General features: G+C 40.4%; 1 protein-coding gene across 1 annotated transcript; it reads left to right on the top strand.

Annotated features, from left to right (window-relative positions):
- Positions 1–285: 285 nt before the first annotated feature.
- Positions 286–17,831, top strand: mccc1 (methylcrotonyl-CoA carboxylase subunit). Its single transcript, XM_077202235.1, has 19 exons — positions 286–599; positions 1,064–1,107; positions 1,191–1,324; positions 2,171–2,266; positions 2,366–2,487; positions 3,192–3,339; positions 3,407–3,528; positions 5,345–5,456; positions 5,731–5,812; positions 6,753–6,880; positions 7,761–7,944; positions 9,416–9,525; positions 11,041–11,257; positions 11,332–11,418; positions 12,542–12,591; positions 12,760–12,897; positions 12,983–13,090; positions 16,779–16,850; positions 16,930–17,831. The coding sequence occupies exons 1-19, from the start codon at positions 544–546 to the stop codon at positions 17,050–17,052; spliced, it is 2,133 nt and encodes a 710-aa protein (XP_077058350.1). The 5' UTR covers positions 286–543; the 3' UTR covers positions 17,053–17,831.
- The last annotated feature ends 171 nt before the right edge of the window (positions 17,832–18,002 follow it).

The raw sequence follows: 18,002 nt of genomic DNA on the forward strand, positions 1-18,002 counted from the left end.
TTATTAAAGAAATACATTATATAGAATTGATCTTGTTGCAAAAGTAAGTGTAGAGCTATGATGTGTGAGATGAGGATAAAATAAATAAATTAGAATAAAATAAACATTGGTTTATATATATATATATATATATATATATGGCTTTAAATCTGTCATGAATATAAATTCATTATGCTGTCAAGTAGGACTATGTGAAAATGAACCCTCGTTTTGTTTTGACTTCATATCCCACAATCCCTACATATACGTCAGTCCCCGCCTCCAGTCTCTCACTTCTGATTGGCTGCTGTAAGTACGGTAACTTAAAGAGGACAACCTTAATGTGTTTGCTATTGCTACTGCTACACGTAGCACCACTTATGTGATCGGTTTATTGACATTTCACACGGATTAGTTAAACAGAGTATACATGTTTGGAAATAATCAATGAATGTTATGATAATGGAGCTGTAAAACCCATGAAATATATTAAGTCAATGCGCTGTTTTAGGGCAGGAGTCGAGTAACTGTTAGTTACACTTGTCTTTCGCTAACACAGTGAACATGGCTGCAGTGTTTCTGAAAACTCATATCAACAGAGATATAAACAAACATCTCCTGTAAGTCACAAGCTACTTTATTATATCGTTTAAAGAACAAATATAGGTGTTCTACGAAGTTGTCTGTGTTCAGAGTTCAGTGTCTGCATCAGTCTATCAGTCAGAAGTATAACATTCAAACTTTAAGTTGTTACATTTCTCTTTTAAACTAATGCATTTGGACCGTCGAGTTTTATTGCACTGATATCTTTATGTCTAAATCCTGGTGTGAAGTTATAGGTCCGAAAACGTGTGATTGTTTATTAATGTGTTTTTTGTACAAGGTGACTGCAGATGAGCTCACAGTGAAGAGTTATGAATATATGTGTGTGATGTTTTGCTGGGATAGTAAGCGTCTCTCAGTGATAGATCTGCATGTTTGACCTTAAACGGAGAGGTTATGACCTCTGCAGATGTGTTTGCCCTTGCCACTGTTTACTACACAAGCGCAGTGCTCAGATTATCTGCTTCTCTCTTAAATGCAGGACTCTGATCTGGACCAGAGGATCCTTCAGACATGCATCTGTGGGTAAGAGACCTGTCATGGGGATGCTGTTCATTATCATCATTATTATGAGTATTATTATTTACAGTGGTGTTTCTCTCTCACAGGCCGGATTGAGAAGGTCCTCATTGCTAACAGAGGAGAGATCGCGTGCCGTGTGATGCGGACGGCGAGGAAGATGGGCGTTCGCTCTGTGGCCGTGTACAGTGATGCAGACAGACAGGCCATGCATGTGGCCATGGTGAGGAAACACTGCAGACTTACACCAGCTACACACACCTCATGCGTGTTTCATTGGTAGATAGAACGTGTGGACGAAGGAGTCAATGAAATGGGATTCCGAAAATAAAAAAAATGCAATTCTCACATTACATTCATTGACTTGAATACACCTGATCTATGATGAGTATGTTTTTAATTTCTGAATTCAAATGGGCAGAAATGCATGAAAGAAGTGAGAAAGAAGCATACTTGTAAAAAGAGTACTTAATACAGAATTAATATACTTTAAGTGCAAACTCATTTAATGTTTTAGGACACTTAAATGGATGTTATTTATAAATTAAATGAAAATGTATTATAGTTTAATTTTATGTTATGTTTACCCTCTTAAGTGCTAATTCCATTATTTCGTCTATTGTACTGAAATATGGTTAAAGTTACTGCTGAATGTACTGACAAGCATTCATGATAAACTACAATATACTCAATTCTAATTTCTATTGAAACTTACAAGCACATTCAGTACAATTAAGCATACTTCTTTTCCACAAGGGACTCCAGCTGTCCAGATATCATAACTGCATGTGTCTCAAGCATCAGATCATCATATCAGAATTATTTCTGAAGGATCATGTGACACTGAAGACTGGAGTAATGATGCTGAAAATTCAGCTTCGATGACAGGAATAAATTACACTTTACTATATATTCACATAGAAAACAATTTGAAATTGTAATAATATTTCACAATATTACTGTTATTGATGAGATAAATGCAGCCTCGGTGAGCAGAAGAGACTTCTTTCAAACACATTAAGCAGTAGTAATGTCTCTAAGCGGTAGTGACGTCTCCTCTGTGACTCAGGCGGATGAGGCGTATCATATCGGACCAGCGGCGTCTCAGCAGAGTTACCTGTGCATGGACAAGATCCTGGACGTGGCCAAGAGATCCTGCGCACAGGTGTGCTGACCTCAACTCATGCCTTTCTCAACAGGGTTTTTCATTATATATATATTTTTGATGATCTCTCTTTTTTTTTTTTATTGTTGTTATGGTAAGGCGGTCCATCCTGGATATGGTTTCTTGTCGGAAAATACAGAGTTTGCTGAACTGTGCAAGCAGGAAGGCATCATCTTCATCGGCCCGCCATCATCAGCCATTCGGGACATGGGAATCAAAAGGTACAGTTATTTTTTGATCATGTGCAAAATCATGTTATTTGTCTGTATAATAATACCCTAGAAAAGATTAAGCAGTTCTTGTGAAAAGAAGTGCGCTTAATTGTGTTGAATGTGCACTTCAAATCTTAAAAAGTATATATTTTTAAAGCTGTACTTGCAGATAATATAATGTTAACTGAAATAAAACACCACTTAAGGGTATGTATACTTCAAGTACACTTCAATGACATATCATTCAATCATAGTTTTAAAAAGTGCACTTAAAAGGAAAGTGTTAGTGTAAAGTACATTTTGACTCATTGTTGTAAACTTTCATGCTTTAAAGAAGTACTTGATGTACTAGTATTTACATACTAAAGCTCATGTGAATACCTTGATTAATTTTAACTGATTTATTCAATAATACATTTAAAGTTAATACATTTTAAATGTACTAAATTACAACTTCAAATGTGTAATTACATGTACACGACATACAAGTTTGAATAGAAGTGCCATTAAAATATATTCAAAATCTAATTTTTACTATCACATAATACTATAATGCTAAAAATCCTTAACAGTACAGCCATATTTCAAAGACAATCTCGAATTATGAAATTACATGTAAAGAAGATGTACTTAAATCCTACTTAAATGGGTCAAAAGCACTCTAATTACATTTAATATTACATTCAGTTCACACTTTGTTTGTTGTGTTTTAGCACATCGAAACACATCATGTCAGCTGCAGGCGTGCCAATCATTGAGGGTTACCATGGCGAGGACCAATCAGACGAGAGGCTTCAGAGCGAGGCAGCCAGGATTGGTTACCCCGTGATGATCAAAGCAGTGCGTGGCGGCGGAGGAAAGGTGCGTGTGTTTCCACTCAATGATTGTGTAGTGTTGTGCTTGTCTGAAACACTGCTTGATCCCACAGGGAATGCGAACTGCACACTCGGAAGCAGAGTTCCCGGAGCAGCTGGAGTCCGCCCGGAGAGAAGCTCGCAAGTCCTTCAACGACGACGTGATGCTGGTCGAGAAGTTTGTGGAAAACCCCAGGTCTGTTTGCTGTATCCAATATGCGTCACACACGTAGTTTGGTGTATGTGTGTTAGGGGTGTAACGATATTCAAACCGAACCGAAAAAACGCGATACAGAACCCACGATACGTATCGCGATTCTCTCATGGCGTACCGAACACGTCCCCCTTTTGCCCCGGCCCCTTCTACGCCGCCCCCTTCTGCCCCGGCCCCTTCTACGCCGCCCCCTTCTGCCCCGGCCCCTCTGCCCCGGCCCCTTCTACGCCGCCCCCTCTGCCCCGGCCCCTTCTGCCCCGGACCCTTCTACGCCGCCCCCTTCTGCCACGGCCCCTTCTACGCCGCCCCCTCTGCCCCGGACCCTTCTACGCCGCCCCCTCTGCCCCGGCCCCTTCTGCTACCCCGCCCCCCCTCTGCCCCGGCCCCTTCTGCCCCGGCCCTGCTACCCCGCCCCCCCTCTGCCCCGCCCCCTCTGCCCCGCCCCCTCTGCCCGCCCCCCCTCTGCCCCGCCCCCTCTGCCCCGGCCCCTTCTGCCCCGGCCCTGCTACCCCGCCCCCCCTCTGCCCCAGCCCCTCTGCCCCGCCCCCTCTGCCCCGGCCCCTTCTGCCCCGGCCCTGCTACCCCGCCCCCCCTCTGCCCCGGCCCCTCTGCCCCGGCCCCTTCTGCCCCGGCCCCTTCTGCCCCGGCCCTGCTACCCCGCCCCCCCTCTGCCCCGCCCCCTCTGCCCCGCCCCCTCTGCCCGCCCCCCCCTCTGCCCCGCCCCCTTCTGCCCCGCCCCTGCTACCTCGCCCCCCCCCTCTGCCCCGCCCATCTGCCATGCCCCTTTCTGCCCCGCCCCCCTCTGCCCCGCCCCCTGCTACCCCGACCCAGCCCTGGGTCATCAGACCTCATGTCTTATGTGTACACAGCAAATTCAGTTTTGTAGCCTAACCACCATTAACACCATATAACAGCAAGCCCCGTGTTTTGTTACTTTCGATAATAAGCAAGGTGTAATCTTTCAAATTCTGTCTATTTGATCACGAAATTCAAACAATAAATGGCGTTTTGGCGCTCTCTGATGTGGCGTGAGATCGCTGTACTAGCTCCTCATTTCAAGCGGCAGCGAGTAAATGCGACCATCTCTTCCTCAGTTACAGAATAAACATGAATAGACACCTGAAGGAATGTTGAAATATACAGTATACTTACTGAAAGGCATCATAACTCGTGTAATCGCTCAATCAGTGTTTCAGCAGCGGAAAGACGTCAATAAAACTGCTTAGTTTGTCACAGCATTATATTTACCTCAGCAGGAAGTCATCCAAATGAACTCTTGCACTAAATAAATGCACTATATTAGCCCATGTATTATATTTTACTTAACCTGTTAATAATATCTTGATTATTTAATGTATGTTTAAAATATCCTTCATGAAAATGACAGCAACTGTGTAAATGATTATATTTCAGTAACGAATTAGAGTAAAAAAACAAGTTAATGCAAAAACTGGCTTATGTTCAGTTTACATGTTTTCATACAAAGTGTTGGGTGTTGATTATTATATCTAAAAAATAAATAGCATATTAATTAGGCTAGGCTCTGTTGTTAACCTTATTTAGGGCTCCCTATATAGTTTACAGCATTAGCAGATCTTTTTTTTTTTAATCCTTGCAAAACGTTTAATTGTAATTGAATTAATTTAAAGACAAAGACACAATTTTTTCATTAAACCACTGTTTAAAAAAAAAAAGAAAAAAAAGAAGCAATTTTAGCTTTCTAAACCCCACCGAACCGAAGAACCGAACCGTCAGTTTTGTATATCGTTACACCCCTAGTGTGTGTGTGTTGCGTTAGACACGTGGAGGTGCAGGTGTTCGGGGACCAGTGTGGTGATGCGGTCTATCTGTTCGAGAGAGACTGTAGCGTCCAGAGACGACACCAGAAGATCATAGAGGAAGCTCCCGGGGTAAGAGTCACACTCATCCTGTATGGTCATGATATGTGCTGGTGGGTTTAAACAGAGAGTTCACCCAAAAATGTAGATTAGCCCATGATTTACACAGGACGTTTTTTAATATAACTCTGATTGTATTCGTCTGAAAGAAGAATGTCATATACACCTAGGATGACTTCAGGGTGAGTAGATCATGGGCTAATTTTCATTGTTGGGTGAACTATCCATTTAATGTAACTGACCTGCCTGTGTATGTGTATGTGTATGTGTGTGTGTGTGTGTGCAGCCAGGCATCAGTCCTGAGGTCCGGCAGAAGCTCGGAGAGGCCGCGGTGCGGGCTGCCAAAGCAGTCAACTATGTTGGAGCAGGTGATGATGTCATGTGACGTGTTTCAGCTGATGACAGCATTACTGTGATAACAATATGTACACAACACAACCTTTCAAAAGTTTGGGGTCTGTATTTAAGAAAAGAAGAAATTCATACTTTTATTCAGCAAGGATGCATTAAAAGTTACTGTAAATACAGTTAGAATCTTACAAAATATTTCAAAATAAATGCTGTTTTATTTAACATATTCATCAAAAAATCCTGAAGCAGCACAACTTTTTAACACTGATAATAATCTTAAATGTTTCTTGAGCATCAAATCATCATATTATACTGATTTCTGAAGGATCATGTGACACTGAAGACTGGAGTAATGATGCTGAAAATTCAGCTTTGATCACAGGAATAAATTACACTTTACTATATACTTTACTATATATTCACATAGAAAACAGCTGTTTTACATTGGAATAATATTTCACAATGACATGTAGTGATGTAGTTTTATATAGTGAATATATATGTATATATCACTCTCTCTCTCTCTCTCTCTCTCTCTCTATATATATATATATATATATAATACCGACCCCAAGCAGTAGTGTATATTGTCAAAAGACAGTTTTTATATTGCCTATTTTAATTTATAATATATATGGAGTTTATAATAAATTGTTTTACTATAATATTGCTTAAGTAAAATATAAATTTAAAGACCCATTATGGTTTTCCCCCTGTTCATCTTTCATTAGTGTGTGATGTTGCTGTTTGACCACTAAACCGTCCCTCCAGCAGGAGTTATTCTCTATATCAGTGTCAGTGTTTCTGAACAGAATATGAGGAAAATAATCAACATTCAAGCAGGAGAACTTGTTCTAGTAAAATCAAGACTTAGCATGGCCTCTTTAAAGGAAATAAACAGTTTTATTGACCATTGATGAGTCAATGATGACATATTTTTCATGTTGGCCTGAACAGGAACTGTGGAGTTCATCATGGATGCGCAGCACAACTTCTACTTCATGGAGATGAACACGCGTCTGCAAGTGGAGCATCCCGTCTCGGAGATGATCACGGGAACAGACCTGGTGGAGTGGCAGCTGCGTGTAAGACTCCAAACACTGCCCTTCAGAAGACACTGACACATGTGACCCTGGACCACAAGACCAGTCACAACTCGCACGGGTTTATTTGTGGCAGTAGCCAACTATACATTGTATGGGTTAAAATTATCGATTTTTCTTTTATACCAAAAATCATTAGGATATAGACAAGTAAAGATCATGTTGCATGAAGATATCTTGTAAATTTCCTACCGTAAATGTATATAAAAAATATTTTTGTGTGTGAATGCAGCAGAATCGCGAACATAAATGCACAACCTAAAGGAGATTTTCTCAATGTTTCGATTGTTTTGCACCCTCAGATTCCAGATTTTCACATAGTTGTATATCGGCCAAATATACAGGTGAAACTCAAAACATTTGAATATCGTGCAACAGTTATAATTTTGATGATTATAGATTACAGCTTTTGAAAACCCCAAATTCAAAATCTCAGAAAATTAGAATATTACATGAAATCAATAATAATAAAAAGGATTTTAAATACAGAAATGTCGGCCCTCTGAAAAGTATAATCATGCATATGTATATAGTTAAATATAATTAGTTTCACCTTTTCATTTGAGTTACTGAAATGCATGAACTGTTGCACGATATTTAAATTTTTTGAGTTTCACCTGTATATCCTAACCAACAATACATCAATGGAAAGCTTATTTATTCAGCTTTCAGATGACGTATACATCTTAATTTCAGGAAATTGACCCATGTGACTGATTTTGTGGTCCAGGATCACATATTTCACAAGTAATACAATGCCGTCATTGCAGATTTGTCCACAAGGGGTCACAGTGACCCCGATTGCTTTACTGGTTTGTGGCCCAGGCTTCAGCCTCGTGTCATGTGGTGTTTTGTGGCTCAGGTGGCAGCTGGGGAGAAGTTGCCCCTCACGCAGGAGCAGATCGTGTTGCGGGGTCATTCGTTTGAAGCCAGAATCTACGCTGAAGACCCCAGTAACGACTTCCTCCCCGGAGCGGGGCCATTGCTACACCTGTCCACCCCGCAGGGGGACCCGTGCACACGCATAGAGACCGGCGTTCGAGAAGGTGCTTCACTTTCACCTCATATTACATACTCAATGTATTCAAATAGTTTTTCTTTTATAGTTTAAATAATATTCCTTTCCCACATTCAAAATATCAGAATTCGTTTTGCTGTTGTTTTTGTATCATGGTAATGATATTTTGGGAGGTATACAGTATGTGCATATTGTCGTAATTATTAATCAATTCATTTTTTGTTTATTTATTGATTGATTGATTTTGGGTCTTGTGAAATTCACTCTTAAAGGGATAGTTCACCCAAAAATGAAAACGCTGTCATCGTTAACTCGCCCTGATTCCAGACTTGTGTAAGTGTCTTTGTTCTTCTGAACACAAAGGAAGATATTTTGAAGAATGTTTGTAACCAAGCAGATCTCGGGCTCCATTGACTAACATAATAGGAGAAAAATATGCTATGCTAGTCAATGGAGCCCGAGATCTGCTTGGTTACAAACATTCTTCAAAATATCTTCCTTTGTGTTCAAAAGAACACAAACATTTACACAAGTCTGGAATGAGGGCGAGTAAACGATGACAGACTTCTTATTTTTAGGTGAACTATCTTTTTAAGTGTGTCGTTTCTGCAACAGTGGCACCTAGCAGAATTACAAAAATAAAGCATATCTACAAACAACCTTTGCAAAAATCCACCAACTCCAACACCACAAATATTTTAGGAATACGTTTAACTGTTTCCCTTTGCCACGAGCTAACAATCTTTCTAGAGCGTACGCGAGCGTCTCGCTTATAATAAACTCCCCCAGCGTATCCGCATCGGACGCATTTTGCATTATGAGTTATTTATTCTGGGGTGGGGAGGATGCGTTCATTATTTTAACGTATTATTTTTTTCTCATAACTAATTATTTAAAATAACGCGTTAAATTGACAGCCCTATGTGTTGCCCTTGATAGTAACTTTTGTAATATAAGTAAACAATAAGTACTCATATTTATTCTACAATAAAGGTATTTTTGGTTAATGATTATGTCATTCTTAAATGTGACCCTTGACCACAAAACCAGTCACAGGTAATTTTTTGAAATTGAGATTTACACATTATACTTTCCATTGATGTATGGTTTGTTAGGATAGGACAATCTTTGGACGATATATACAACTATGTGAAAACCTGGAATCTGAAGGTACAAAAAAATCGTAACATTGAGGAAAACCTTTAAAATTGTGCATTTTTGCTCGCGATTGTGCTGCATTCACTGCAAAAATAAATGTTTTATATATTTACGGTAGGAGATTTAGAAAATATCTTCATGGAACATGATTTTTACTTAATATCCTAAAGATTTTTGGCATAAGAGAAAATGCGATAATTTTGACCCATACAGAGGACTTATAGTTGGCTACTGCCACTAATAAACCCGTGCGAGTTGTGACTGGTTTTGTGGTCCAGGGTCACAGATGATTTAGTTCAGTGTGGGTTGGTAATGCTGTATGTCTGTTCGTAATGTCTAAGGTGATGAAGTGTCGGCCCATTATGACCCCATGATCGCTAAACTGGTGGTTTGGGGAGAAGATCGCTCCGCTGCTCTGAAGAGACTCAGATACTGTCTACGACAATACAATGTAAGCAGACATTCTCATCCACAAGCACTGATATTTTATTTTAAGTAACAAAAATGTTTTTTAACTGTGTTTGTTAACCCTCTTCAAAAGTTCATAAGCGACACATTAGCGAAACAGGTCCATTGTTCATCGTCAATACTGCAGCAAAACAGATACAGAAGTATCTTCTATATAGTTGAGTAATGCAGTGAATCATTGTCATGTGCAGTTTATTTCTCAATATTTGCACGGCTCTCTGGAATACTTGATACAGCAACGCTGAATAACATCCGTGTATCTGAAGCCTGCATGTCTTTCCTGTCTGCAGTTTCACACCACCGACTCGCTCTGCCTACATTCATACAAATGTTGTATTTTTTCCACTGCATTGAAAATAAGATCAGAGGACTTAACTATTAATAGTACCGTAATATGGTTGCTGTGTTTATCTTCTTGCCAGGATTGTTTTGTACATGGATTATAAGATAATAAACGGGTCAGATTTCAAAGAAGATTAATCTCAAATCAATATCTCTTGCCCCCATAATCATGGAGAAAAGCTGTGTAATGATATATGACTATACTTTATCCCTTAAAGTGTAATCAATAATTTCATTTTATAATTTTAAATGTTTAAAAAAAAATTAAACTCGTCTTTGATTAACAACATGACATTTTTACTTGAAAAAAAATCTTCATGCCTTAAAATATCTTGAATGTAACTCGACATCCTTCCCTCATTTAGTATGTGCGGTTCTATGAATATGTAAATGAGCCCCGCCTCCACTCACTCACTCACTCAGCTCAGAAATCCACTCGTTGACGATCACACGTTGATCTGATTGGTTACAAGGTAGTTTGTGACATCAGAAACACCAGCGATTTCAATCCGTGTTTTTGAGACAGTCTTTGGTTCACTGCAGTTTTAAGTAGAAAATACTCAGCAATGCTGTCGACTTATGAACTTACACATGGTTTGTCTTAAAGCACATTAAAAACTCCAGATAGACATATAAACAACATTAAAAACTTGATTTTCACCACAGGATGTTCTGTTGCTATCCTCTTTTTTCCTTTGTGGAAGCCTTGCGTTTAATGGGCTAATACAATATTTAAAGAAAAATCTATATTTTGTGCCCAATTATTGACTTAAGTAGGAAGTAGTCGTGTAATAAGCAGGATAATGTACATGCAGCCGGTTGTTCTCACAGAATAAACCCCTTCAGGCTCTTCAAGACCTGTCCTGATCAGGGTTTATTCTGTGAGAACAACCGGCTGCATGTACAGTACATTATTACATTAACTTTTCTAACCATCAACTACCAAGACATTTAAAAACAACAGTTCTGCACAATCACAAACAACTCAATCAGATTCCCTTCACTGTTCTACATGTATATGAATTCCCATGTATTCCACACGTGATCACATGGGAACTGTTCGAAAACCACACGTTACTCATGTGCGAAGTATGTGTTTTTCCGTTCATGTGGTTTTTTTCTGTAAGGGTTCGTTTAACAAATGTACATTTGACAGATTGTGGGTCTCAACACCAACATCGACTTCCTGCTGAGTCTTTCCGGGCATCCAGAGTTTGCGGCGGGGAACGTTCACACCAGTTTCATCGCGCAGCACTACGAGCAGCTGTTCCCCGCGGCCCGGAGCCCGTGTGCAGCGGTGCTGTGTCAGGCCGCTCTGGGTCTGCTGCTGCGAGAGAAACAGCACACCGAGGCGTTCAGGGACCAGTCCGGGGGTGAGAGCGCTTCGTGATCATCCATGATGTTGGTTCAGCTTGTTTGAGATGTTAACCTGAGCTTCCTCTCGCAGACATCTACTCACCGTTTGCCTCCAGTACCGGGAGACGACTCAATGTTCTGCAGTGCAGGAGCTTTACACTGCAGCTAGGGGACAACAGTGAGTGTGCATGCTCACACACACACAGACACACACACACACACCGCCGAGCCCAATGCCTGTCTGAACCAGTGAAGGTCTGACTCTGAACGATCACTTCAGGATATTCATCCATAAATATTCTGCATTCTTGTCGATTTTTATAGGATGGATTCAGTAATTCTGTGCTGGAGATATCTGTTTCACACTTTCACAAATAATTATTGTTATATTACTTCTGTAATTACTATGTACATTTTCCAGTCTGCATATTTGAATAATTATTACGTCTTGCCAATCATTACCGCAAGCTAATGCATAGATTTATATAATGCAGGGTTTGTATTGCAATATTATTTGGAGACATTTTTTCTTTTTAACTTTAGAAAATTGTTTTTACACAACCAATGGTTATTGAGTGGTTTAGTTATACATGTTCTGATTAATGTCACACATTTGGGAAAGGTCAGGGGTCAAGCCATTGACAGAATTTTGGCAATTAATGTTTTTGCTGTTCTGCGGTAGAGGGTGCTATTACATATAAGTGTATTTTGTATATTGATATGCATAATTAATGTTTTTAAAATATTGGTAAGACTACACTAAGGTTACAATAGTTACGGTTAGTTAATGCATTAACTAATATTAACTAGCAATGAGCAATACATTCATTACAGTACTTAAGTACTAACTGTTCATTGTTAGTTCATGTTCATTTACTAATGTTTACTGATTCAACTTTTGAATTTAACCACGTTTTAGTACATGTCGAGATTAACATTAACTGAGATTAATAAATGCGTAAGAAATTTTTTTTATTGTTAGTTCATGTTAACTATTGAAACCTTATTGTAAAGTGTTACCAAAATATTATATTCACTTGATTAGAGGCACTTACTGTAATATATAGTAATGCATACTTTAAATGTTTGTGTGTGTGTGTGTGTAACAGTATTATGAATGACAAAAATTAAAAGCTGGGGAGGAAATATGCATAATTGTCATATAAAATAATGCCACAATGCAAAAAAACAAAAACAACTAATTGTCCTAAATAGGCTTAGTTTTCTTTAAGAAAAACATAATGTTTTAGATTTTGTGGTGAAATATGACCTGGACATTTCCTTTGTTATTTCATTTACAGAAGTGGCATTAGCTGTTACATTCAATCCAGATGGGACGTACAGTATGGAGGTAAATTATGTTTTTAGACTGTAAAGATGATGATGCACATCTGCATTGCCAAATCAAAAAGAAACGCAGGGTTTTGGTCAGAGATTTCGCAGTCTCAGTCAGAACAACGACTGTCATGCACTAAACATAACCTTTCACTGAGGTCTCTGGGTGGTTTTTGGTTGTTAGACTGGAGGTCAGGTGTTCCACGTGTCGGGGGAGCTGCAGCTGGAGAGTGGCGTGACCTTCCTGTGCTGCTCGGTGAATGGGGTTCTGTCCCGACCCAAACTAGTCATTCTGGACAACACTGTACACATCTTTTCTATGGTGAGTTTCTTTCACCCTTTGAATTACGCTTCAGCTTTCATGTCAAGGCTATTTATGTAATATGTATTTTTTTGTTCTCTTTTAGGAGGGAAGTGCTCAGGTGGATGTGCCTGTGCCCAAGTTCCTGGCTGGTGTTAGTGGTGCCAGTGCACAGGGTGGCGCTGTTGCACCCATGACCGGCACTATTGAAAAGGTAAGGCAGCTGTGGTTGAAGTTTGTGTACTGTTACTGTACATCCTCTGTAGTATGCCAGACTAGAGTAGTGTGTCAAGAATCATAGAATACTGAACATCATGTGTGAAAAAAGGACACATTTACAGCCAAAATGGTAATAAAAGTGCCCCATTATGCTTTCTGAATCCACTTTAAAGCAATTCATAAGGATGAGGACTCGTGCTGGAATTGATACGGTGTAACAAACGCCATCTGTTTGTATCACTGTCTAACAAGAACTGAGGAAGATCCAGAGATGAAATTCAGATTGGCATTTCGCTTCTGACATACGCTGTAAGCGATCCACCAATTACAGCTTACTGGGCCATCTGACCAATCAGAGCAGAGTTGACCAATCACAACAGACTGGATCATCTGACCAATCAGAGCAGAGTAGACCAATCACAACAGACTGGATCATCTGACCAATCAGAGCAGAGTAGACCAATAACAACAGGGGCACGTTCAAGTTTAAAACGGTGCGGAATGTTTTGCTACGGTTTCCGGGTTGAACGTCATGTTTCCTGTAAACGGCGTGCACCGGTGTGCAATGGGGTTTCAGATACGTTTTCTCTTGTTTGGTGAGTGTGTCAGAACTGCAGTCCAATCAGCAGCAACATGTATATAAAGCACGCGGTATTAATGTGAACTCACACAATGGGTTTAAGGAAAGTAATTTACAAATGTGTTCGATGCAGCTCGGTATACGCAACAACTGAGGATATTAGAAGGAATGTTTGTCGTAAGTTTTATTGTAAAAATATAGGATATCAACATAATGATGTAGTCGCTTATATTTTTAGCTTCATTGCAAGTGTATGACATTTGGTATAGAAATAAACAATGGTAATTAAGTGCTTTTCCTAAAAATGAGAAAGAAAATACAGAGTATTAAAACAGTATGAACTACAAATAAAGTCAGTATGTGAGGCTAAATATATGTGTTTTAGTCTGAATTAGGTAAGATGTGTGCTTCCATTTCAGTTTCAGCAATCCCTTCACTCGATTGGGATGTTCTCTTGTGTTAAAGTGCAGTAACTGTAACATCGGGCATTTTTGTAGTATAAAAGACATATTTATACCGACTTCATCAGGCTCCGAAAATTCTTCACAAAGAACACAAAGAATGGCCTTCTCAGCTGCCATAGTTGTAACTCTTGCGTCATCAGAACAGTGTGCTCAACGCATCACCGTTTCTGTTTAAAAAACGTTGTGCAACGTTTCGTCTGGGCTGAACGCAGACCAATCACAACAGACTGGACCATCTGAGCAATCAGAAACAGAGTAGACCAATCATAACAGACTGGACCATCTGACCAATCAGAGCAGAGTAGACCAATCACAACAGACTGGACCATCTGACCAATCAGAGCAGAGTAGACCAATCACAACAGACTGGACCATCTGACCAATAAGAGCAGAGTAGACCAATCTCAACAGACTGGACCATCTGACCAATCAGAGCAGAGTAGACCAATCACAACAGACTGGACCATCTGACCAATCAGAGCAGAGTAGACCAATCTTAACAGACTGGACCATCTGACCAATCAGAGCAGAGTAGACCAATCACAACAGACTGGACCATCTGAGCAATCAGAGCAGAGTAGACCAATCACAACAGACTGGACCATCTGAGCAATCAGAAACAGAGTAGACCAATCACAACAGACTGGGTCATCTGACCAATCAGAAACAGAGTAGACCAATCTTAACAGACTGGACCATCTGACCAATCAGAGCAGAGTAGACCAATCACAACAGACTGGACCATCTGAGCAATCAGAAACAGAGTAGACCAATCTTAACAGACTGGACCATCTGACCAATCAGAGCAGAGTAGACCAATCACAACAGACTGGACCATCTGAGCAATCAGAAACAGAGTAGACCAATCTTAACAGACTGGACCATCTGACCAATCAGAGCAGAGTAGACCAATCACAACAGACTGGACCATCTGACCAATCAGAGCAGAGTAAGCCAATCTCAACAGACTGGACCATCTGACCAATCAGAGCAGAGTAGACCAATCACAACAGACTGGACCATCTGACCAATAAGAGCAGAGTAGACAAATCTCAACAGACTGGACCATCTGACCAATCAGAGCAGAGTAGACCAATCACAACAGACTGGATCATCTGACCAATCAGAAACAGAGTAGACCAATCACAACAGACTGGACCATCTGACCAATCAGAGCAGAGTAGACCCATCACAACAGACTGGACCATCTGACCAATCAGAGCAGAGTAGACCAATCACAACAAACTGGACCATCTGAGCAATCAGAAACAGAGTAGACCAATCACAACAGACTGGACCATCTGACCAATCAGAGCAGAGTAGACCATCTGACCAATCAGAGCAGAGTAGACCAATCTCAACAGACTGGACCATCTGAGCAATCAGAAACAGAGTAGACCAATCACAACAGACTGGACCATCTGACCAATCAGAGCAGAGTAGACCATCTGACCAATCAGAAACAGAGTAGACCAATCTCAACAGACTGGACCATCTGAGCAATCAGAAACAGAGTAGACCAATCACAACAGACTGGACCATCTGACCAATCAGAGCAGAGTAGACCATCTGACCAATCAGAGCAGAGTAGACCCATCACAACAGACTGGACCATCTGACCAATCAGAGCAGAGTAGACCAATCACAACAAACTGGACCATCTGCCCAATCAGAGTAGAGTAGACAAATCTCAACAGACTGGACCATCTGACCAATCAGAGCAGAGTAGACCAATCACAACAGACTGGACCATCTGAGCAATCAGAAACAGAGTAGACCAATCACAACAAACTGGACCATCTGCCCAATCAGAGCAGAGTAGACCAATCAAAACAGACTGGACCAACTGACCAATCAGAGCAGAGTAGACCAATCACAACAGACTGGACCATCTGAGCAATCAGAGCAGAGTAGACCAATCACAACAGACTGGACCATCTGCCCAATCAGAGCAGAGTAGACCAATCTCAACAGACTGGACCATCTGCCCAATCAGAGCAGAGTAGACCAATCTCAACAGACTGGACCATCTGACCAATCAGAGCAGAGTAGACCAATCACAACAGACTGGACCATCTGAGCAATCAGAAACAGAGTAGACCAATCACAACAAACTGGACCATCTGCCCAATCAGAGCAGAGTAGACCAATCAAAACAGACTGGACCATCTGAGCAATCAGAGCAGAGTAGACCAATCACAACAGACTGGACCATCTGAGCAATCAGAGCAGAGTAGACCAATCACAACAGACTGGACCATCTGCCCAATCAGAGCAGAGTAGACCAATCACAACAAACTGGACCATCTGCCCAATCAGAGCAGAGTAGACAAATCTCAACAGACTGGACCATCTGCCCAATCAGAGCAGAGTAGACAAATCTCAACAGACTGGACCATCTGACCAATCAGAGCAGAGTAGACCAATCACAACAGACTGGGCCATTTTTTTTTTACCTTGGATGCATGTAAGCCTGTTTGTATGAGACCCAAAACAAAATCAGGAACCCCTAAAATAGTATAATTGGGGCTCTTTAATCTATTCTATTGTTCGGCAGCCGAACTGTTGCTCTGTCTGGTTCATTAGAGAGTGCTTGTTATCGTCACTGCGTGTGCAACTCGCCTCTGCTGTGTTTGTAGGTGCTAGTCAAGCCTGGAGACTCGGTCCAGAAAGGAGATCCCTTAATGGTGATGAATGCCATGAAAATGGAGGTGAGGCTCTGTCACTTTCTCATTGAGTGCACTTTATAGTCCATATCACCTCTGATGGTGTCCTCCTCTTCCGGCGCAGCACACCATCCGTGCACCCAAAGCAGGGGTCATCAAGAAGGTGTTCTTCAAGGAGGGCTCGCAGGCCAACCGTCACGCAGCGCTGGTGGAGATGGAGGAGGAGGAAGCAGCCGGAGCCGAGTAACCCAATAGCCACATCACGACAGACGGCTGGAGATCCTGAGCCTGGACACGATCTGCTCAACATCTGCAAGCACTACACATTAGAGATTTGAATAGCAAACTAGAAACTTTCTTGCTAATCTAAAAACACAGACCTGTTACCTGTAGCTTTCTTTGTGTGGAATGCATTCCCTAATAACTTTCTGTGGTTCCTTGGTTTATTTGTACCATGCTGTGATTTTTTGATGAAGATTAACTCTTAGATGACTGCGGGTTGGCTTGCCATCTCCCTATAAACACACAAAAGTATTTGCAATTAAAAAAAAAAAAAAATCCACTCCCATTTCCAGTCCCTTACTTGTCAAATATCACAGCACACTTGTGAAGCATTACTTAACGTGATGTTTGTCATTTGAGGTGAATAAGGTGCCTTGATGTAGGTTTGATTACTGAAGGAAATGTCTAAAATCTGTATCTCTGAACCTTCTTAATCTTCATCATTAAATGGTTTGTTTTTCTATTAAGTCTCTTGAGTCTCTAATTAAATTATGTATTTTCCACATTTATTATTTAAGTTCACAATTAGTCTGACCACTGTCAAGAATTTAATCATTGTTTTACCAAAATTAATTACTGTTCAAAGTCATGATTCAAGAATCCATTAATGGGAGTAAACTCTATCAACTGGGACTGTATAGACTTCAGTTTATTTATATTGCACATTTTCTTACAAACTGCTTTACATAAATGTCATTAAAAACAGCATAAGTATTTAATAAATAAAAATCATTTACATTTGTATCCTTGTGCTCTGTTGTATGTCTGAAGTGTATTTATGCATAAGGTTACTGGGTGATTTATAAGTAACTTAAAAATCAATTCTAAATGTAATGTAAGCCAGTGTAAAGATTTAAGGACTGGTGTCTTACAAAAACATCATTTAATATTACACACGGTTGTTCACACTTCAAT

The sequence above is a fragment of the Siphateles boraxobius genome, unplaced genomic scaffold, assembly GCF_051911475.1.
Source record: "Siphateles boraxobius isolate OS27281-9 unplaced genomic scaffold, OSU_SipBor_1 118, whole genome shotgun sequence".
In the NCBI taxonomy this organism is placed as follows: domain Eukaryota; kingdom Metazoa; phylum Chordata; class Actinopteri; order Cypriniformes; family Leuciscidae; genus Siphateles; species Siphateles boraxobius.